Below are 23,740 nucleotides of genomic sequence, written 5' to 3' on the forward strand. Positions count from 1 at the left end.
AACAAATGCACTCACGCACCCCCAAATGGAAACAGTAAATTAAGGCTTCTGCCTTAACTTGCATGCCATGTAAGCAGTAAAGATATTTTATAGTCTTGTATTTTGTACTTGTTTAAAACCAAGGCTTCATCTATCCATGTTTTCTCTTAGTCTTTCCTCCTGTCCTCTTCCTTTGCAATTCGGGGACAGCACCAAAGCTAGGCTCCATGCTAAATAAATGCTTGTTTAGATATGTGTACCATTCTGGTCACAACACATGAAAAAGGATATTGTCGATTTGGGGAAAGTGCAGAAAAGGGCAATTAAAATGACCATAGGGCTGGAGTAACTCCCCTATGAGAAAAGCTTACAACCTTTCAGACAGTTTAGCTTAGAAAAACGTCAAATAAAAGGAGACGTGATGGAGGTGTACAAAATTATGCATGGTGTGGAGAAAACGGACAGGGAGACATTTTTCTCCCTCCCTCCATCATAATAGGACATCCCATGAAACTGATTGATTGGAGATTTAGGACAGATAAAGAGCACATAATTAAACTATGGAATTTGCTACCACAACACGTCTTCCGCAAAGGCAAGTCCTGTCTCACTAATCTACTAGAATTCTTTGAGAATGTCAACAAACATGTAGACAGGGGTGATCCGGTGGACATTGTTTACTTGGACTTCCAAAACGCTTTTGATAAAGGCGCTCACCAAAGACTCCTGAACAAACTTAGTAGACATGGAATAAGAGGAGAGGTCCTCTTATGGATCAGTAAGTGGTTAAAGAACAGAAAGTAGAGAGTAGGAATAAATGGTCAATTCTCCCGATGGAGGGAAGTCAATAGTGGGGTCCCACAGGGATCGGTACTGGGACCAATTCTTTTCAACTTGTTCATAAATGATCTGGAATTAGGAGTGAGGAGTGAAGTGGCCAAGTTTGTCGCCGACACCAAATTATTTAAGGTTGTTAAAACACAAAGGGATTGTGAAGAGCTCCAAAGGGATCTCTCCACGCTGGGAGAGTGGGCGTCCAAATGGCAGATGCGGTTCAATGGAAGCAAGTGTAAGGTGATGCACGTTGGAGCAAAAAAAACCATGTTCGAGTATAACCTGATGGGATCCGAGCTGGCGGTGACCGAACAAGAAAGAGATCTTGGGGTTGTGGTGGACAGCTCGATGAAAATGTCAACCCAGTGTGCGGCCACTGTAAAGAAGGCAAACTCTATGTTAGGCATTATAAGAAAAGGAATTGAGAATAAAACTGCTAGTATCTTACCGCCTTTATACAACTCTATGGTGCGACCACACTTAGAATACTGTGTACAGTTCTGGTCACCACATCTGAAAAAGGATATTATAGAGCTGGGAAAAGTGCAGGAAGGGGCAACTAAAATGATGAAGGGGCTGGAGCATCTCACCTATGAGGGAAGGTGACAACAGCTGGGATTGTTTAACCTGGAAAAAAAGGAGGATAAGGGGAGACATGATAGAGGTGTACAAAATTATGCATGGTGTGGAGAATGCAGATAGGGAGACATTTTCTCCCTCTCCCAAAATACTAGAACCCAGGGTCATCTCATGAAGCTGATTGGTGGGAGATTCAGGACAAATAAAAGGAAGGACTTCTTCACACAGCGCAGAGTTAAATTATGGAACTCACTACCACAAGATGAAGTGATGGCCACCCATTGGGATGGCTTTAAAAGGGGGTTGGATCAATTCCTGGAGGCGAAGGCTATCAATGGCTACTAGCCCTGATGGTTGGGTGCTATCTCCAGTATTCAAGGCAGTAAGCCTGTGTGCACCAGTTGCTGGGGAACATGGGTGGGAGGGTGCTGTTGCACCGTGTCCTGATTGTTTATCCCTGTCGATGGCTGGTCAGCCACTGTATGAACAGAGTGCTGGTCTAGATGGACCCTCGGTCTGATCCAGCGTGAGGGCTCTTCTTATGTTCTTAAGATGTAGTGATGGGTTAGGGTTAGGGTTAGTGATGGGTGGGAGGGTGCTGTTGCACTGTATGTCCTGCTTGTCGGTTCCTGCTCAATAGCTGGTTGCCCATTGTGAACAGAATGCTGGACTTGATGTGATCCAAGATGTTATTTTTATATTCTCTTAGCTGCCTTCCCAAGCTGGGAGGGAAGTTATCTTTAATTGTATACCCCTTATTTGCTCAATGAACAGCCAGGCAACATTCCCCAGGTGTGGGCGTAGATGTGTGTTTCTTTGTTCTGTGTTTTTTTAAAACGAACGAGGTAGGGGGAAGTTTGGGTTTAAGAATTGGTCTCAGGGAGTGCATGACGACCAAGGACCAACAAAGCAGGGCATGGTGCAACAGCACCCACCCACCCATGTTCCCCAGCAACTGGTGTATACAGGCTTACTGCCTCTGATGTGGGAGGTAGCACCTAGCTTATTAGGACAAGTAGCCATGGACGGCCTTCTCCTCCAGGAATTTATCCAACCCACCTTGAAAGCCATCCAGATTGGTGGCCATCACTACATGTTGCACCAGACCATGGTTGAATCTGATAACTGAAAAAAAGGATAGCTTGGCTTGAGGGGCAGAGACGTCCTATCCTCTGGGGTGTACGCAAATTGGCAAAACTGCTTGCCGCTGTATAAGACCTTTCTGCCTTCCCCTCTGCAAAAGCCAGCAGACGCTGCGGGCGTTTTGGCTTCCTCTTGGTGAGCAACTCTAGCAACAGAATTGCTTAACAGGCAGCTTGTCAAATGAGCAGTGTAACTCAGGGGAGCATTCTCTCCTGGCAGGCTTCAGTGATGTTCCCACGGCAAGGTAAGCAGGCAACGCGCTGACCCTAAGTGAAAACCCTGGCTCGTGAGATAAGTCAATCCAAGAGACGTGTTGTGTATTGTGTAGAGGACACCCACTGGCGGCAGCTCCCCGGGGTTTGGGGAAAGAATTATTATTATTATTATTATTATTATATTAATATTATTCTACCTTGAGAAGGCTTGATTTGAAGCTGGGACCGTCTGTGTGCATAGCATGTGCTCTGAGCCACAGCCCCCCCAATTGCCTGACAACCTTTTTTTTCCTTTGGAGGTTGGGGTTTGGGGGTTCTGACCTGTGGTTTGTTTTTTATTATTATTATTATTATTATTATTATTATTATTATTATTATTATTGACCTGTCCCTGCTGAACATTGAAACAGATCGTTTGAATGCTGGTTTTTAATCTGGTGGAGGTTTTTTTTCCAGTGGCTTGTAGATTTGTTGTTGTTGTTGTTGTTGTTATTATTATTATATTTATTTGTATCCCGCCTTTTGCCCAATACTGGGCCCCAAGACGGTCTTACAAAGTTTAAAACATACTTTGTAAAACCTAGGAAAAGAAATGTAAAAAAAAAAAAAGTTTAAAATACACAACAAAATAATAAGTCATTAACATAGATGGAGGACCAAATTTCAGCCACGTTCCATTTTGGAGACGTTCTCGTGGGCCACGTGTCAGTGGTGGGCGGGGCTGAAGGCAGAAGGGGCGGGGCTGGAAAAGCTCTGGTTGCCAGCAACTGCGCCTTAAAAGAGTTTTAGAATTAGGGGGGAAAGTGCACGAAAGCTGGGGTACCCACTGGACGATTGGGTGGTCAGGGAATGGGGAAGAGGTACGGCCGTCCCGGGGGACTGAGGACGGCCAGATTTGGCCCCTGGGGCTCAGGTTCTGCACCCCTGTTTTATAACAATGACCAAACAAATGGGGGGATGTTACAAGCAGTGTTGTTTGTGTGCTTGTTTATTACACTTCTGTACTGCCAAAGTTCTCTGGGCGGCTCACAACGATTAAATACTGCCGTTCTCTCCCGCCTTCCCTCTTGCAGGAAGAGGAAAAGAAGAAGGCCAAAGAAGAGGAGGAACAGCGGGAGCATGAGGAGTATCTCAAGCTGAAGGAGAGCTTTGTGGTGGAAGAAGAAGGGCTGGACGAAGCCATGACAGAAGACGAGGTACGGGCTGTGCCTGGCTGGTGTGTGAAGGGCTTTGAGGAGTGGTCGCTGTAGGGCTTGCTAGAAGAGAAGTCGAGAATACAGGGGCTGTGAGGGTTCGTTGTCTGGGGAAAAATGGCTCTGAAAATTGTGTGTGTGTGATACAGGGAGTGCAGGCAGGTGGGGAAGACAGCCGCAGGACTCGGCATCGCCGGATGTCCAAAATGCCCCATTGCATGAAGCGCCGCGGCGTTGTGCTAGGAAAAAATCAAATGCGTCAAAAACAAAGAATATGCGAAATAGACCAGCTTTATTTATTTATTTTGTTACATTTGTATACCGCCCCGTAGCCGGGCGGTTCACATAAGATAAAACATTTAAAAACAATACACAAAAATTAAAACCCACAAAAACGTGCAACATGCACATGCGTTTAAAACCCCGGTAACAGCTTTACGAACGATGAGCCAAAAAAACAGAGCCAGGCTCATTACGTATCGCTAAATGCCTGGGAGAACAGAAAAGTCTTGACCTGGCGCCGAAAAGATGACAATGTCGGCGCCAGGCGGGCCTCGTCAGGGAGATTGTTCCACAGTTTGGGGGGGGGGGGAGGGCACCACAGAGAAGCTTTGCCCTGAATGGCTCTCAGCGACCTCTGGCGCACCAGCGAAAGGACTAGTCAGATATTGTTAATTGACTAGTCAGCTGGCCAGCTATTATTTGACCACAGTTGATATTTCAAGAATACGTAGGTGGCAGCTTAACTTTTTTTTATTTCATTGTGGTGTCAGAAGTAATGGCAGCGTCCTTCCTGTAGTGTCTCCCCCCCCCCCAAGGCTGCCTTGATGCCTGCAGGCATCTCCACTCAGGGATGTAAGCATTCTTCTGTGGCTGTTGTGCAGTGCAGGAGTGAGGGACCTGTGCCCCTCTGGAATTTGTTAGGCTGTGACTTGCATCATGCTGGCTGGGGCTGATAGGAGTTGTAGGAGTTTACATCTCGGTGGGGTCTGACCTCAGCGAGGCAGTTGCTACTCTTGTCTTGGTGCCTGGCTGAGATCTGTAACTGGATGTCTAGGAGTAAACTAAAGCTTAACCCGGAGAAGACTGAGCTGATGGTGATTGGATGAGGTCAGCGGCTGGCAGATTTGAGGCAGGAGCTCGTAGATCTGCCTATTTCAGGAATCCAACCAAGGATTGTGACTGAGGCGCGGGACCTGGGTGTTATTCTTGACCAGTCCCTAACTAGGTCATCACAGGTGGGGGCCGTGGTTCGGAGTTGCTGTTATCAACTCCATGTGCTCCGCCAAGTTCGCCCCTTTCTGTCAGAGGCTGATCTTACCACCACAGTCCAGGCCCTGGTTCTTTCCAGACTGGACTATTGCAGCCTGTTGTATACAGGGCTTCCCTTGAAGCAAATCCAACGCCTACAGGCTGTACAAAATGCAGCAGCCAGGTTGGTCGAGGGGATCCCAAAGTGGTCTTCTATCACTTTGGTGCTTCAAGAGCTCCATTGGCTGCCGGTGGCTGCTAGGGTGCGCTACAAGGTCTTGTTGACCATGTATAAAGCCCTGCATTGCTGGGGTCCTGGATACCTGAGCACTCAACTCTCTCCTGTGTCTCACCTTTGGCAGACTCGCTCTCAGGAGCAGGGCGCCCTGATTGTCCCCCGCTACAAACTGGAATGTGCGGGGGCCAGGGCTTTTTCAGTGGCTGGCCCCCAGTTATGGAACAATGTGCCACTGGAGATCAGACAGGCTCCCACTCTCAGTTCTTTCAAACGCCTTTGTAAGGCGTTTTTATTTTCACAAGAGTTTGGGGAGGGGGTGGTTTAAACTGGGTTGAGGGCTTTTAATGGATTGAGGATGAGGGTTTTTAATGGAATTGTCTTAATGTAGGTTGAGGGTTTTTAATGGAATTGTTTTATATGTGATTGTAAAGCGCCTTGATGCCAGAAACGGTGAGGCGGCGCTATAAAAATGCTTTAAATGAATAAATAAAATAATAGTCCAACAACATCTGGAAGGGCACCATTTCCTCACCACTGGTGTCGTGGATAGAGTTTTGGACTAGAGCCAGGGAAATGCAGGTTCAAATCCTCAACCATGAAGCTCGTTAGGTGAAGTTGGGCTAATCTCAGCCTAATCTACCTCACGGGGTGGTTGTGAGTATAAAATGGGGGTGCAGTCCCTGACCTCCTTCAGGAGAGGATATAATAAAATAGCTTAATGTTGTTTTTTCATAATAATGGTTATCTATTTTTTTAAAGTAGCAGAAGTATTAAAACCTGTTGATGAGTATCATCTTTGTTCTCAATTTATTTATTTATTACATTTTTATACCGCCCAATAGCCGAAGCTCTCTGGGCAGTTCACAATGTTAATGTTTTAAAAATCCTTGACTGTTGTTTGACAGACCAGTTGTCCAAAACTTTTCTGACTAGCCAAATGCCCCACCCTGTTCTGAACCAACTTCTGCTTAGTCTATACCAGCCTTCCTCAACCTGGGGCGCTCCAGATGTGTTGGACTGCATCTCCCAGAATGCCCCAGCCAGCTGGCTGGGGCATTCTGGGAGTTGTAGTCCAACACATCTGGAGCGCCCCAGGTTGAGGAAGGCTGGTCTATATGTTGGTTTAAAAAAGCATTAGGAGCCCAGAATATTCAGCATCCACAGTGCCTTAGTTATTCTGTGGACACTGCTGTTGAATCATTGAACAAAAGGCGTAATGTTAGCCAAGTCGTCTTTTATGTTGGCCGTTGCAATTCATTAATATTTCAGGCTAAATTCTGCCCTTGGGTGCAACACCTGCAGAGTGTACTGGGTGAGAAATGGCTTCCGCCATAAAAGAGCAACGCACCGACATGAATGTGTGAAAATCTCCCGCGGTCACTTTGCATGAATTGCCGCCTCCTTGTATATCAAAGTGGCTTCATCCCCACCCACCCCCATCCCTGTTTACTGCCTGCTTATAGGTCAAGCGGTTCCCCCTTTACTCATAGTGCATTTATAAAGAAATTTCTAAAATAGAAAGTACGTGATGAGAGACCATGTTGTCGTCATATTTCTGATTCCAGAGGTCTAGGAAACATGGCCGTGTAATATCAACACTCCCATTATTACTAAGTCTTCTGCAGAAGATTAGAATAAGTCGGGGTTTCCCATGCGGGTAGCCTGTAAAATATATCTGGCATCTTTGATGATTTCTAGTATTTAGCAAATTTGTTGACGGAGGAGGGTGTTGGCCCAAAGTTTCCATCACTAGAATCTCAAGACCAAATGTTAGAATACAGAGGAGTCTCATATCTTCACATGTGTAGATGATCTGTAGTGCTTTTGGCCAATATTTATAAACTTATATACTAGGGTGACCATATTTGGGAAACCAAAAAAGAGGACACCTAGTGTGTGTGTGTGGGGAAGCAGCTTTCTGAGTCCTGCAGAAAGTACGTTATTCCCCCGCCACCTTAAAGAACCCGATTGGAGTGGAGGAGGGGAAAGGATTTCATTCTGCACCACCACCATCCACTCCAATTGGGGCCTTTTCTATAATGTCCATGAATGACCCACTTTCCCCTTTAAGACCTCAATTGGGGCTCGGGGTGGGGGAATGACATGCCTCAAGAAAGCATGTCACTCCCTCCTGCCATGCTAATGGCAGCCTTAAAGGGGAAGGTGTGTCATTCCAGGACATTATTGAAAATTATAGAAAATCCCCCCTGACACCATGGAAAGAACAAAAACCAGGACAAATCCGGGGAAATCCTGACAGTTGGTCACCCTATTATATACAGTTCCATTGAGCATTCAACGAGTGGCCTCCGAAAAAAGAAAGAGAGAGAGAGAGAGAGAGCGGGCATGTCTACACCTGCCTTTTTCCTCGGGATCATCCCTGTGCATCCAAATGACACACAGGAGATCCTGGGATCAGGCAGGGATTATTATTATTTTATTATTATTTATTTATATAGCACCATCCCTCCATTTTCCTGGGATAATCCTTAGGTGTAGAAAGGGCCAGAGAGAGAGTATTTATTACTGTTGCAATTTCAACACAATATAATCCTATACATATCTACTCAGAAGTAAGTCCAATTGTGTTCAATGGGACTTGCTTTTGAATAGACATATAAAGGTTTACACTAACAGATGCATCGGTTTTATAGAATCTGATCTAAATTAATGGTTACAAATATGGAGCCCAAGATGGTATCCTTTTTGATATGTATTCATCACAGAATACAATCATATCTTCATATACATCTAATCTTTAAAGAGGGCTATCTATAAAGATGGCTGTTAGGTTTTGGTTCTGTGTGTATATAATCAACTAAATCTACCACCTTGAGGAGGTTCCACCCTTAAAGTTGGCCTAGGAGTAATTTTAGATTGATAGGCATTTAATTATTTTATTAAAAATTCAGTTGATTACATAAACACATAAAACACCAGTCTTTCCAGGTTATAGTGTTGATCCCAATACTTATTTTATATAGTGACATTAGTATACATGGTGCTTTACAAAGCAACGTGTGCTCACAGAAAACATCTCTGCCCCAAGGATCTTACAATCTAAATGTTACCCGTGAGAAGCCAGCAGATGGAGAAGAGGGAATAGTAATGAGAGGGTGAATGTGCACAGATTCAAGTACACATACTGTGTTTCAGTTATCAGCTAAGATTTCATGGAAAAGGTGTGTTGGGAGGAGGGATTGGGAGGTGGTGTTACATAGGGGTCTGAAAGATTGCAAACCAGCACAGGTTTTTTTTAACACACACACGGAGCTCTCAGAATGCAGGATATTTTCACATGCGACAATGCAGAAGGCAGCAGTTGGAATTAACAAAATGGAAAAATGCCAATCAGCACACAACTGCAAAAATTTTAAATAATATCAAAGCAACTGGGGTGGTAAACAAACATTTTATATGAATTTATCATAAATGAACAAGACTTTTCTCTTCTCCCAGGCATTTAGCAATATGTAATGACCGTGGGTCTGTTTTTTGGCTCATTGTTTTTAAAGTTGTTATAGTGGTTTTAAACATATGTGTATTTTGTTTGTTTTTGTGGTTTTTAATCTTTGTGTATTGTTTTTTAAGTGTTTTTATCTTATGTGAACTGCCCAGAGAGCTTCGGCTATGCGGTATACAAATGATAATAATAATAATGATGATGATGATGATGATGATGATGATGATGATGATGATGATGATAATAATAATAATAATATGGCCAGCTAGAACCCACCACTCCTGGAGTTTCGAGTGTTTTTGGCTGGAGATCCAAGTCAATCCTTGTTTGGACTTAAAAACGTTGTTGAAATAAGAGGAATATAACTCAGCAAATCCTCTTCTGTCCCCAACCCTAAGCAACATTAAGCTGTTTGTGATATTCTGATCCAGACGAAGCAGTTGTTGTGAAACAGGCAGAATTAAAACCAGAGGCCCTGTAGCTCAAGTATTCAGTTATCACTTTGTTATTGTAAACTACTTGATTTTGGTTCTGCTAGCAATTTGTTCAGTTTCATTAAGTACTTACGTTTGATCGTTATTATAGAACATGTTTGTTCATTTATGATAAATTTATATAAAATGTTTGTTTACCACCCCAGCTGCTTTGATATTATTTAACATTTTAGCAATTGTGTGCTGATTAGCATTTTCCCCCCCATTTCGTTATTTTCTTGTGAGTCCAATCCAAGAATTACTTGGCCAATTTTATGGCGTGTCAAAAGCATTATGTTTTGCACGGCTCTCGGAGGTGTTGGGAGGGTTTTTAAGCCACTTCAGAAAAATCCATAAGATACTGATGGGTGGGTAGTTGGATGTTTTTCCCAAGGCAGAAATATCCATCCCACCATTCCTAATGATGATACCAGCCTTGGAAACGCCGATTCATAGCCAAGCAAAGGCGGAGTATACTGAAATGTGCCACATCACGACTTGTCCTTTAGATTTCGAGTAGATTTAGAATCGGATTTTCTAATCTGCTTTGTTTTCACAATTGCAGTTTCTTCTACTGCTTATTCCTTTGAATTAATAGTTGTTTCTCTTATTATGCTCAGTCCCGAAGCTTCTTAACGGAACTTCTCGAATACATTAAGGTATGTTATTCTCTCTTATTTTACTCTTTTCCTAACTATTTGCTTCTTCTTTTTTAAGAATAACTAGCAAGATACTCGGACAGCTAAGATGTATTCCTTGGCTGTCCAAGCATCTTGCTATAATTCAAAGAGACATGTTACATCAAAGAGACATGTCACATCTAAGCAGATATCTACGCTGCGTAGAATCATTGAATCGTAGAATAGTAGAGTTGGAAGGGACCTACGAGGCCATCAAGTCCAACCCCCTGCTCAATGCAGGAATCCACCCTAAAGCATCCCTGATAGATGGCTGTCCAGCCGCCTCTTGAATGCCTCTAGTGTGGGAGAGCCCACCACCTCCCTAGGTAACTGGTTCCATTGTCGTACTGCTCTAACAGTGAGGACGTTGAAAGAGGAATCTGGCTTCCTGTAACTGATCCTCACTCCTCAGTTTGGTGGCTCTCGATGGCCCTGTGATGGCTTTACTCGGGATGCTGCTGCACCTTCAGCCGTTTTCGTTCCTCTGCAGTTGCATAACTGGCATCAGTATCCATAGACTGCAAGCCTTCTAAGCCTAACCCAAGCTGTGGAGCATATTCAAGATTGGATTACTGCAGCGCGCTCTATTTGGGCCTGCCCTTGAAGCTGCTCCGGAAGCTGTAGCTAGTGCAGAATGCTGCAGCTCAGCTGCTGTCTGGAGCTGCCCCTTTCCAGCATGTAACTCCTCTGCTGAGGGAGCTGCACTGGCTGCCTATTGTTAACGGGCCAGGTTTAAGGTTCTGGTACTTGTGTACAAAGCCCTAAACAACTTTGGACCAGGAGAGAGCGCCTTCTCCCTTACCAACCTGCCCGGTCACTGAGGTCATCCGAGGGCCTGCTCCTGGTGGTTCCACATAGATCCATCCTCCGATTGGAATCCACCAGGGGAAGAGCCTTCAGCGTGGTGGCCCCCCTCCTGTGGAATTCCCTGCCTCTGGAGGTCAGGCAGGCTCCGACCTTGTACTCCTTTCGGCGCCTCCTGAAAACATCTTTATTCCACAAAGCTTTTCTCTAACATGCAGCCTTGGATTACTGTTATTGCTTCTTTTAAATTTTGTTTTAACTGTTTTTATTCTGTTTTTATTTTCATTTTACCTTGTACACCGCTCCGAAATTTTTCAATGGGGAGCAGTATATAAATTTATTTATTTATTTATTTATTTTATTACATTTTTATACCGCCCAATAGCCGAGGCTCTCTGGGCGGTTCACAAAAATGAAAACCATGATAAAACAACCTACAGGTTAAAAGCACAAATACAAAATACAGTATAAAAAGCACAACCAGGATAAAACCATGCAGCAAAATTGATATAAGATTAAAATACAGAGTTAAAACAGTAAAATTTAAATTTAAGTTAAAATTAAGTGTTAAAATACTGAGTGAATAAAAAGGTCTTCAGCTGGCGATGAAAGGAGTACAGTGTAGGCGCCAGGCGGACCTCTCTTATATTCTAAATAAATAATAAATAAATATTCTTGGCACTAAACTTCCGTGGCCTGAGGTCATCTTAGTAAATGAGTGCCGAGTATTTATTTTTATTTATTTTATTTATTTATTACATTTTTATACCGCCTAATAGCCGAAGCTCTCTGGGCGGTATTTATTACTTATTTATTTTCAATATTTCTATACCACTACAAATCTAAAAAAGATTTCAGCGCGGTGAACGTAGGTATAAACAGTAAAAAGAAAGAAGACTAAAAAAGAAAATTAAAATGGTTCAATTTAAAATAAAGGACCAGGGGAAAAAAACAGTGGCTAGTCAGTTGAGGAAAGCTTCTCGAAACAGAGTTGTTTTCAGGAGGCACCGGAAGCAGCCTAGCGTTAGCGCCTGCCTGACCTCCAGGGGCAGAGAGTTCCACAGAGAAGGGGGCCACCACACTCAAGGCTCTTCTCCTGGTGGACTCCAGTTGGGCCATAGGGCCATGTGGAACCACCAGGAGCATGCCCTCTAATGACCTCAGTGATCAGGCAGGTTAGTAAGGGAGAAGGCCCTCTCTCAGGTATCCTGAGTATGTGTATACGCAGGTGCTAGAAGGATGAAAGAATGGAGATAGCAAGAATCCAAGAACATGGGTACGGCTATTGGTTTCCATGGGGACATAGTTGGGAAGGGGAAGAATGGGTGTATCCAGACCTATATACTTTGCACAAGAATAAGCCCACTGCAAAATGCATCCCATTTTAGCCACCTTTCTCTTAACTACCAAGTTCTGAGGAAGCCAGTTTTACCTGTTTACACCTGAAGGGACTTCACGTTGCACTGATTGCCCGTGTGACAAGCGCAACCCCCCCTCCGCCCCCCCTCCCTCACGTAGTCCCTCCAGAGCAGTTTTTTCAGGCTTAAGAAATCCAGTTGCTGTAGCTCAGTGTGGTAGAGCACCCGCTTTGCATGCAGAAGGTCTCAGGTTAGGGCTAGGAACGACTCCTGGTTGAAACCCGGGAAAGCCATTGCTGCCAGTCAGTGTCAGCAATACTGGCCTAGATGCACCAATAGCCTGGCTCTGTCTAAGGCCCCTTCCTGTGTGCCTATGATTAAACAAGGTGCCGAAGAAGTTTTTAATCGGAGAGGCACGTAATGTGCTTGGCAAAAAAACGTTGAAGGCCGACAAGACGGACAAAGAAAAAGAGGAAATCTATGTTGGATTTGAAAATAAGTACGTGTGGAATTTGAGGGGCAAAGTCAAGGGGTGCATTGAGCTTACTCAATGGCCCCGTTCAGAAGACGCCTTAAACCACGGCTTTAACCATTGTGAAAAGGGCTGAAAGCCATGGTTTAAGGTGTCTTCTGAACATGGCACTGCTTTCTGGCTTTACCACCGTAGTTAAAACCATGGTTTAAGGTGTCTTCTGACGGGGCCGATAGCAGAAAAACAACACATAGACCCCTCTCTGTAGAATCTTGTTTGAGGACACCTGTGTTTGTGTGTGTGTATCAGAGAGAGAGAGAAACTCAATTGAAAAGGGATTTTTTAAAAACACATTATATCGGCAGTGACATATTTCAGGGTTGGGCAAAACAGGTGGACATGCTTAACACAGAGATGGGAGTCTCAACATCACCTCATATCATGTTGCTCCGTTTCTACAGAGAATTAATCTGTATTCTATGTTTTCAGCGTCTGTCTCTGTGTGTGTGTTTTCCACCCTCTCAAAGCACATTTTACAAGATAAAGGTCACACAAACCTTTCACACTGCTTCCTCTTTCATGCTCCTGCCCTTCATGTTTTCAAACCTGAAAATCTGAATCACCCAAGTTAGTACTTGAAACGATCCCACCCACGCCGTCCAAATGAAAAGCGAAGACCATAACTTTTGTAAAAATCTTTGCTAACAAATAGCTCCTCCCAAGAGGATAAAAAGTTTGTGTGTGTGGTGAGGGGGTTAACTGAACATAAAACACCGAAGGGACACAACCCAGGGAGGAGTTGGATACAGCTTTTTCTCAGGGAATTATCCTGGTTTTATTTTATTTTATTTTTCAACATCAGAAATCTTCCTTAGTCCGCAGGAGTCTTTTAAGGCACTGTGTGACCTGCCTGGCTGCTGGATTATATGTCTGGGGATGTTGTGTGCACGGAAAGGTGACATTGTTCCAGCCATTGCCATGTGTTGAATGGTGCTTCCCCTGCAGTTACTATAGCGGCATTGTCAGAGGGCAATATCATAGAATCATAGAATAGTAGAGTTGGAAGGGGCCTATAAGGCCATCCAGTCCAACCCCCTGCTCAATGCAGGAATCTACCTTAGAGCATTTATTTATTTATTTATTTATTTATTACATTTCTATACCACCCAATAGCCGGAGCTCTCTGGGTGGTTCACAAAAAATAAAAACATTGAAAGTATAAAACAACAGTATAAAACCATAATATAAAATACAATATAAAAGCTCAACCAGGCAAAAACAGCAGCAATGCAAAATTACAAATTTAAAACACCAAGTTAAATTTTATTTATAGACTGTTAAAATGCTGGGAGAATAAAAAGGTCTTCACCTGGCATCTAAAGGCATATAATGTAGGCGCCAAGCTAACCTCCTTAGAGAGCTCATTCCACAACCGGGGTGCCACAGCAGAGAAGGCCCTCCTCTTGGTAGCCACCTGCCTCACTTTGGCAGGGGCTCACGGAGAAGGGCCCCTGTAGATGAGCTTAAGGTCCGGGCAGGTACATACGAGAGGAGGCGTTCCTTCAAATAGCCTGGCCCCAAGCCGTTTAGGGCTTTAAATGTCAATACCAGCACTTTGGATCGGGCCTGGACCTGGACTGGCAGCCAACGAAGCTGGAAAAGGACTGGCGTGATGTGGTCTCGTCGGCCAGTCCCTGTTAGTAACCATTAGTAAAGCATCCCTGACAGATGGTTGTCCAGCTGCCTCTTGAATGCCTCTAGTGTGGTAACTGGTTCCATTGTCGTACTGCTCTAACAGTCAGGAAGTTTTTCCTGATGTCCAGCTGGAATCTGGCTTCCTTTACTCTAGGTGGATCGAGAAGAGATCCTGGCCCTCCTCTGTGTAACAACCTTTTAAGTATTTGAAGAGTGCTGATAGTTGATTGGCTGTGGGCTTGCTAGGCGTGCCGTGTCTGCTTCTGTGGGCATTGTTATGCTGGTGACTTTTCCGTGGCAGGTACATAGGATCCTGACTACGTTATGATGGCGGTAGTCCTGGCAAAACTTCTGCCCGGTGTATTCGGACCATAGCGATGGCCTGTCCTTTATGTTTTAGCCCATATCCTTTTAAAAAGAAGATATGCAGAACCCTGGCAGTTCCAAGCTCTGAGAACTGGTTTTCATGGACTGGTTCCAGTTCAACATGTTCAGTCCATAATACTGAGTTCTCTAGCTTGACTGCACCTGACGTCATAACTTAAGGGACTTGTGGGATTGGGTTTTACCCAATGAGATGTTGATGGACTTATTTCCCTAGCCTATCTTTTATTTCTTGTTTTTTAAAAAAGGTGTTTTTTTTCCACCTGGGTATAAAAATCGATTTAAACAACTTTCCCCGAAGACATGGCATTGAGACCTTTCTCGGGTTAGGACTCCCAGACATCCCTGTTGGTTGGAGACATCCCCAGTTCCAGCGTTATATTCTCAAAGTCCAGAGAGCTCTAGTTGAACCAGGACTCAGTCTCCAAATCCATTTTTAGCCCTCAGCTCTTGAACACATGGAATCGTAAGAAGAGCCCATTTCGGGGTGGGCAAGGTGTTTTCCCTCACATTATCTGTCACAACCTCCACACATGCCCCTGGGCTTTGAGGTATAAGAACAACCATACATAAAATCAGGGGCTGCTCCAGTTGGACACACACACACACCCCACACACAGAGCTAACACTCGTCTTGACCCTTTGGGGAAGCAGCAACAGCGAGGGACATGAGAGCAGGCAGAGAACATCAGGGCCTGTTTCAGTTCGACCCCCTCCTCCAGGGTTAACGGTCATCTTGACCCTGTGGGGAAGAAGGAGCTGTTGGTCTGCCCTCCATTGGGAGATGAGAGGGAGGAGCAGGGCCTTGCTAAACAGTCTCCTTAATTTCTTTCCCCCCCTCTTCCCTCCTCATCCCCTTTTCCTCGCATGTCGTGTATTTTTTTTTTTTTTTTTTTTTTTAGAATGTAAGCCTGTGGGCAGGGACTGTCTTTTTACTGATTTATTGTAAGCCGCTCCAGGAGCCTTTTTGGCTGAGGTGCGGGATTAAAATACTCTAAATAATAAATACATTCCTATGGCGCATGTTCAAACTGCTTCCCGTACATGGCCTGTGTTATTGTCCTCTATTACGGAGGTGGCATGGCACAGTTGTGAGAGAGCGGGTGATATGCTTGCGGCTGAGAGAGAATTTGAAGTGAGGGACTTCCCAGATCACACTCATAGGTGCCGGTCTGTGCTTTCTCAGCTCTTGGGTGTCAGCCACATAACGCTCTTCTTCAAACGCTGTTAGATTTCGAGGTTTCAGGGATTAGATGCTCTCCCATGGCACATCAGGAAGCCCTGCTCAGGGGCACCCATAGACTCCAGAGGATGAGAGTTACTTTCATTGGGAGATGAGCCATAGCTTAGTGGTAGAGCACACCTGCTTTGTTGTACGGGATGTTCCAGGTGAGGCAGGTGATGTGAAAAACCTTCCTCTACCTGAGGCTCTGGAGAGGGTTGCCAGTCTGAATGGACGATAGTGCAGGGCTAGATGAATCAACAGTCCCACTATATGTGTCCATAGCTGAACATATTTTATTAGGGTAGAAGATAATAAAGAGCCTCGTGTGGCGCAGAGCGGTAAAGCAGCAGTTTCTGCAGCTGAAACTCTCCCCACGGCCTGAGTTCGATCCCAGCGGAAGCTGGTTTCAGGCAGCTGGCTCGGGTCGACTCAGCCTTCCATCCTCCCGAGGTCGATAAAATGAGTACCCAGCTAGCTGGGGGAAAGGTAATAACGGCTGGGGAAGGCAACAGCAAACCACCCCACTATAAGGCCTGCCAAGAAAACGTCAGCGAAGGCTGGCATCCCTCCAAGAGTCAGTAATGACTCAGTGCTTGCACGAAAGGTTCCTTTCCTTTCCTAGAAGATAATAAAGAGGTATTTTATATATGTAACAGTGTGATTGTGCAGCACAGTTGGGGAACATTTTTCCCTTTTTTTATTTCGTAAATACAGCTTACAACAAAATTTACACAATTGCTCAAACACATACAGTTGAATGTGTTTGGACAAATTTTAAATATATCACACGCCTCAAACTGCTGTCTAGTTCCCAGCCAATACTTTTCTACCGTATTTCTTCGATTGTAAGGCGCCATCGATTGTAAGACGCACACTCATTTCAGTACCACCAACAGAAAAAAAAAACCCCTAAGACACACCCACGATTCTAAGACGCACCCCGTTTTTAGAGATGTTTATATGGGGGAAAAAGTGCATCTTAGAATTGAAGAAATACGGTAGCATATAATCCACATTTAATTTCTTCAAACCTCAATTTTAACCTTGTATATTGGCAATCCCAAATCCTTAGAATCTTCCTGCAGTTTTTAAGAGTTCTTTAAAAACGCTATCACTTTTAATTTTATTTCTGTCTGGTGTTATATTTTTCCATATTTTTTTGTAACAGTTCAAGCTTACTAGACCGTTGATTGCTTTCCATGTTTTTGCATAAGCGATTCTAGCTAACGTGAAATTGGACGTAGTTTTTCTTAACAGGACACAATTTTTAAACAAAGTTTAAAAAGCATACTGGTCCACTTTAAATTGCAATATTTTACAAATTAGACCCAACACCATCCTTCAATATATAACCACTTTCTTATGCTGCTAAAAATCGAATTTCAGCTTTTGATATGTCTAGAGCTTTGAAATAACGTAGTGGTTTCCCTCTTTATAGATTTTCCACCTATTTCAAGCTGTTAAATCCATTGCAATTTCCATTTTAAAGCTATTTTTCTTTGCATTGGGCTATTTTTTCTTATGAAAGGCCATTGACCCACAGAAAAAAATCACTTGGGGGGTACAGCCAGAGGAGATGGACTTTGAGCCCAAAGTGGATTGATTATGTAGTGTTGCATTTCGGCACAGCAGTACCTATTACCATTCTGATCTTTTACAATACCTCGAGATATGGTAAACATTGGCTGTTCTCTGTATCAGAGGTAGGCAGACCTCAGGGTTGTGAGGTCTAGTTTGTTTCTTACTAAAACTCCAAATCCGTCAGCCAAAGCCAGATACAAAACATTGGGAGAGGGTGTGTGCGTGTGTATGGAATAGATACAAAATGCTGGTTAAGAGAGGAGAACCATTTATCTACAGCAATCCATTAGCCATAGTCTGGAATGACCTACATCTACAAATCTACACCTGAGTTTATATCAATCATATACAAATCTATGCAGCTCTAAAACTGCCCTGCAGAGCTGCATAAAGACCTGGTCAAAGACACAACTTTACAGGTGAGAACACACAATCCCAGGAATTCTTCTTACTTTCATTTGTACTTGCTGTTTTTCAGCTTTTTGAAGTCAGAAGTCCTTGCTGATCTATATCACAGATCACCCAGGGATCTACCGGTAGACTCTGATCTATCTTCTGCCCACTCTTTCTGTACATGAGTGGTGAAGAGAATCATAGGATAGCAGAGTTGGAAGGGGCCTACAAGGCCATTGAGTCCAACCCCCTGCTCAATGCAGGAATCCACCCTAAAGCATCCCTGACAGATGGTTGTCCAGCTGCCTCTTGAAGGCCTCTAGTGTGGGAGAGGCCACAACGTCACCAGGCAACTGATTCCATTGTCGTACTGATCTAACAGTCAAGAAGTTTTTCCTGATGTCCAGCTGGAATCTGGCTTCCTTTAACTTGAGCCCGTTATTCCGTGTCCTGCACTCTGGGAGAATTGATCTGGGAGAATTGATCTGAGTAACAACCTTTTAAGTATTTGAAGAGTGTTATCAGGTCTCCCCTCAATCTTCTCTTCTCCAGGCTAAACATGCCCAGTTCTTTCAGTCTCTCTTCATAGGGCTTTGTTTCCAGACCTCTGATCATCCTCGTTGCCCTCCTCTGAACACGCTCCAGCTTGTCTGCATCCTTCTTGAATTGTGGTGCCCAGAACTGGATGCAGATCCCAAGAAGGTAACTTGGGATCTGTTGGTAGATCACTGGATAATTTGCAGTAGATGGGCAAGTGTTTCTGACTCGCTATATTTATTAACAATCTTAAAACAAATGAAACGACAATCCATTTGAACAAATGAAACAGCAACCCAACAGCACTCCATCTTCTTCTCAATTAAGGAGTTAGAATCCCTGATCTGTGGTAACTCAGATACAGATTTGTACTTGCATATGCAAGTTATCTCTGTGTGTTGGTTCCTGCCCTGAGCTATTTTGCGTTGGGCTCCACCCCAAGCTAGTATTTTGCACTTGGCTGTATTCGATGGACCTTCAGAGTCTGGTAGATAACAAATAAATCAGACGATTCCAGAATCTGCCCACCCCTGTGATCTTCTGTGATAAAGGTTATAAATGTGTTTCATTAATCAAATCTCAACGCACGTGTCAATGCATTTCAGTCCAGCTGGTGTTCAAATAAACCTGCACCACATGCAAGTTCGGCTATCTAATTTCAGATCTCGCCTTTTCCCCACAGAGTGCCAAAGTGGTTCTTTTGGAAGACTTGGCTTCCCACCTGGGCATAAGGACACAGGTATGTGTTTGCATGCTAAGCCGTAGGTGACATTAGAGCACTTCCTGTCCGTGCAGAGAACGTCCCTGGTTCAACCCCTGATGTCTCCAGATTGAGCAGGGGGAAAGAGCCCTGCCTGAAATCCTGGCGAGCTGCTGCAAGTCAGCGTAAACCTGCCTTCCACAACTTGGTGCCTACCAGATATGTTGGACTGCAACTCCTGGCTGTCATGTCTAGTCCTGCTCCCCCTGGGCTGGAAGAAAGTGTTTCAGGTGATCAATCAAACACTGAAGTAGAGGAGTCGGTGTCAGAAACAGGCCAGCCTATACCAGTGAGGGAGAAAGCACTCACGGGCTCTTCACCAGCTGGGAATGAACCTTCTCCAGAGCTTATCTCCTCAAGAACAAACAATACACAGTCAGTGGGAAGCCAACATTCTTCCAAGGGGGAGAGCATGGAGAGGTTAGCTGATCCTAGAGTACGCCGCAGACTAAAATGAGCGGAGCTAAAGGAAGGTGAGAGAAAGTCAACCCGTCTGGCATCCTGTCAGAAGCCACATCACAACTAGTCTCTCTGAAGTTAATGCGTCTTGGGAAAGGGCTTTCCATTCTTCTTGAAAGGACAATTGTCTCGCTTAGCTTGCATAGTTTTGCTTAGGAGAAAGTTCCTAGAGATTAGGCTCCCTTCAGGTGGGAAGACATGTTTATTGCTTGAATAAAGTTTTGTGGATTACTTAGCAGGCCTCGTTAGTGCTTCCCAAGAAGGCGGGATGTTCTGAGAAACACAACACTGGCATGTCCAAGCCAGGCATGCTGGGAGTTGTAGTCTATCATGTCTGAAGGGGACCTGGTTGGCAAAAGCTGGTGTAGGCAATGCTGAGTCTGGTGGACCATTGGCCTGACTTGATGTAAAGCAGGTTCCTCTGTTCCTATCTTGGTTGGCGTTGGTCCTTCCTCTGCGTCCCCAAAAACACGCACCCTTGCCAGGCCTACAAAGAAATGCCGGTGTGTTGTCTGAAAGCATGCCAGTGCACCTGGAAACGTGAAATTTGCTGCTTGATTGATTTGTTTTCCCTCAACAGGATGCAATTAATAGAGTGCAAGACCTGATGGCAGATGGAACGCTAACAGGTAACAGTGAAAACATTATGGGGTTTGATCGCCTTGTTTAGATTGAAACAGATGTCTGAATCACAATATCTGCACCACCTGAGCATCTTCTGTTGATTTTTAAATCGAGTTTTGATTCAGCTGCAGTTTCAATTTATAACATCCCAGAATTGCAAATGTCAGCCGTTAGGGTAAAAATATTTGCAGATGGATTAAACAAACAGAATCATAGAATCATAGAATAGCAGAGTTGGAAGGGGCCTACAAGGCCATCGAGTCCAACCCCCTGCTCAATGCGGGAATCCACCCTAAAGCATCCCTGACAGATGGTTGTCCAACTGCCTCTTGAAGGCCTCTAGTGTGGGAGAGCCCACAACCTCACCAGGCAACTGATTCCATTGTCGTACTGCTCTAACAGTCAGGAAGTTTTTCCTGATGTCCAGCTGGAATCTGGCTTCCTTTATCTTGAGCCCGTTATTCCATGTCCTGCACTCTGAGAGGATCGAGAAGAGATCCTAGCCCTCCTCTGTATGACAACCTTTTAAGTATTTGAAGAGTGCTCTCATGTCTCCCCTCAATCTTCTCTTCTCCAGGCTAAACATGCCCAGTTCTTTCCGTCTCTCTTCATAGGGCTTTGTTTCCAGACCCCTGATCATCCTGGTTGCCCTCCTCTGAACACGCTCCAGCTTGTCTGCATGGAGGAATCTAAATACTTAGAATCTAATACTAAGGGGGGATCTAAAAAGTTGCTTCAGAGAATACTCAAATTTGTTGGTCATTGCAACAAATGTGACACGAATGACACAGAATCACATCACCCTTCACTTTTCCCACAGGGTTGCCCATGTGGCCAACTGGGACCAGCTGGTCTTTCTACCTCTTTCGGGGTGGATGGTTTCCTGGGAGGGAAGCACAACGTTCTCTGAAGTGCTTCCTTTCCTGGCCTGCCCCGTTGACAGTCTAGGCTCCGTCTAATGAGTGTCGATCTATGACTGGCAAGACCTAAGTTCATATTCCAACTCCTCTGCCATCAATGGCTGCTAGTCCTGATGGCTATGTGCTACCTGCAGTATCAGAGGCAGTAAGCCTACATACACCAGTTGCTGGGGAGCATGGATGGGAGGGTGCTGTTGCACCGCGACCTGCTTTTGGGGCCCTGGTCAATACCTGGTTGGACTAGATCAGTGGTTCCCAATGTGGGCAATACTGCCCCCTTGAGGGCGGTGGGATTGCATGGGGGGGGGCATTAAGAGGCAGGGGGGCGCTAAAAGGCAAAGGGACAGCAGGGGGCCTCTCAAGGTGGCCTTTTCTGAGAAGCGCCTCTCCAGAAGGTCTTAAGACCCAGGGACATTTTTATGGGAGAAGGTAGTTTGGTCCCAAGTCATATAGGGGAAGAATCCACACATGTATTAATACCGTTTAAGAAGAGTCCTTTTAACGGTGAATTGAAATGTTTCAAAAGCACCAAAACACTAATGAAGAGACATACCCTGCTTGGTGTGCCCCGCCCCGCCGGCTGCAAAACAGAGGCATTCACTCTCTTTTCCCTCCCTCCCTTGGCAAGCCTGCGGCGGGTGCTTCCCATTTAAAGGGGGCACTGGGCATGAGTTTGTGGAACCAAGGCGGCGGTTACCAGAAAAAGTTTGGGAACCACTGGACTAGATGGACTCTTGGTCTGATCTAGCATGGCTCTTCTTATGTTCTTATGCCATGATGATGATTGGGAGACCTTGGGCCAGGGGGCATCTTTCAATGTCATCTACTTCATAGTGTTGTGGTTAGGGTAAAAAGGAAGTGGAAGAAACGTGTGTGCCGCCTTGAGCTCTTTGGAGGAAAGGCAGGATAGAAATGTAATAAATCAACAAATATCTGAATAGCAGTTATATTGGGAGGGACGAGGAGGGGGCAGCATGAGAGCTAAAAAGCAATAAAGACTGATCTATTCCGGAAGGCCTATCCAGTGAAATTTTAGAATGTTTTCAGGATGTTTTAATCATGTATGGTATGTTTTAATTCGTTTTAATGTGTATTTTATATCATGTTTTTATACTGTTTGTTTTACACTTCGAATTGTTTTAGTTTTTGTGAACCGCCCAGGGAGCTTTGGCTATTGGGCAGTATAAAAATGCAAATAATAATAATAATAATAACGCCTTCATGCTTGGCTGTGGGCTTCCCAGTAACAACTTCCTGGCCATAATTTAAAACAGTATTAAATGGACTCTAACTGATCCAGCAGCATTCTTCCTAGCAGAGGTTTAGCATCTGTTTTATTTAGCCCGATTTTCTTAAATACGTTGCGCATATTCATTAGGGAAGTCAATTGATTCTCTTTAAACGATTAATCTTACGCATTTTAATCCATGAATTAATATTCGGAGGCCATTCGTTCCTTCTCCCACCTCTGAGTGGCATGTTCTGGTCCACACACCTTGCTCTACCCATGGCCAGCAACGATAGAGTGATGCAGGTGAACCTGCCAAGTAAGAGTAAAAGCCTCAACCCAAAATTAATTAGTGGGACACTTAGAGCCGCATTTAAAACCCTAAGGGTACCCATTAATCAGTTAAAGGTTGCGGCCCTAGTGTTCAGAGCTTGTAACCCAGCCCAAACCTTGGAGACTGACTGATTAGGAAGTCCTAATTAGGCCTTTAAATGAATGAACTGCAAGCTGTGGAGTTTAATTCTAGTCCGGCCTTTTCTCTAGGCGTGATCGATGACCGAGGCAAGTTCATCTACATCACACCAGAGGAGATGACCGCCGTGGCTGACTTCATTCGCCGGAGGGGACGTGTTTCCATTACAGAATTGGCTCAACAAAGCAATTCTCTTATCAACTTACAACCGGAGGCCAGAGCAGTCACTAAGGGGGTGGCATGAGAACCCACTTTCTTTCTGCAGGGGGGTGGGCGGGTAACTTCGCCACGTAACTCCAGAACAGTAGAAAGACGTGTGTGTTCTAAAATTGCAACGGCATACTCACATTCAGATGATAGAAACAACCGGAATACAATATAAACAATGCTTGGAAAAGTCTTTTGGTTACATTATTCTCTCTTCTCAACGAAAGTATTAATATAAATAAATGGACAGAAATGTAGACATGTCCAGGGCTAAGATTCTTGGGTCAAAGAGACTTGTGGCTCTCCTACTTTTGTTGCATTACATGTACACCCTGTTTCCTTTCAGTGTCACCTTTGGAAACGCATGATTTGCACACGCAGGAGATGAGGAGAATGAGGATCTGGTAGAATTTTGGATTGTTCTATTTCATTCTGCAAGTAAAGGGATGCAGTTTTGAGTGCTTCCCCATGTAACAAACGTCCTGAAATAATAATTTAAAAAATCCATCTACCATGTTATGGACAAAAATTCTAACTAGCCCTCTCCCTGCCATGCTAGCTTTCTACTTTTCA

At 44.4% G+C, this 23,740-nt stretch overlaps 1 protein-coding gene across 1 annotated transcript in view; it reads left to right on the forward strand.

Moving 5' to 3' along the window:
- The window catches only part of DDRGK1 (DDRGK domain containing 1), a 47,317-nt gene extending 23,960 nt beyond the window's left edge, over window positions 1-23,357 (forward strand). Inside the window, exons 5-9 of the mRNA XM_063135396.1 lie at window positions 3,824-3,946; window positions 9,989-10,027; window positions 19,180-19,236; window positions 20,297-20,345; window positions 23,032-23,357. Coding sequence (XP_062991466.1) covers window positions 3,824-3,946; window positions 9,989-10,027; window positions 19,180-19,236; window positions 20,297-20,345; window positions 23,032-23,204 — 441 coding nt within the window. The 3' untranslated portion in view covers window positions 23,205-23,357. The remainder of the gene's footprint in view (window positions 1-3,823; window positions 3,947-9,988; window positions 10,028-19,179; window positions 19,237-20,296; window positions 20,346-23,031) is intronic.
- The last annotated feature ends 383 nt before the right edge of the window (window positions 23,358-23,740 follow it).

The sequence above is a fragment of the Elgaria multicarinata genome, chromosome 10 (genome assembly GCF_023053635.1).
Source record: "Elgaria multicarinata webbii isolate HBS135686 ecotype San Diego chromosome 10, rElgMul1.1.pri, whole genome shotgun sequence".
Lineage (NCBI taxonomy): Eukaryota > Metazoa > Chordata > Lepidosauria > Squamata > Anguidae > Elgaria > Elgaria multicarinata.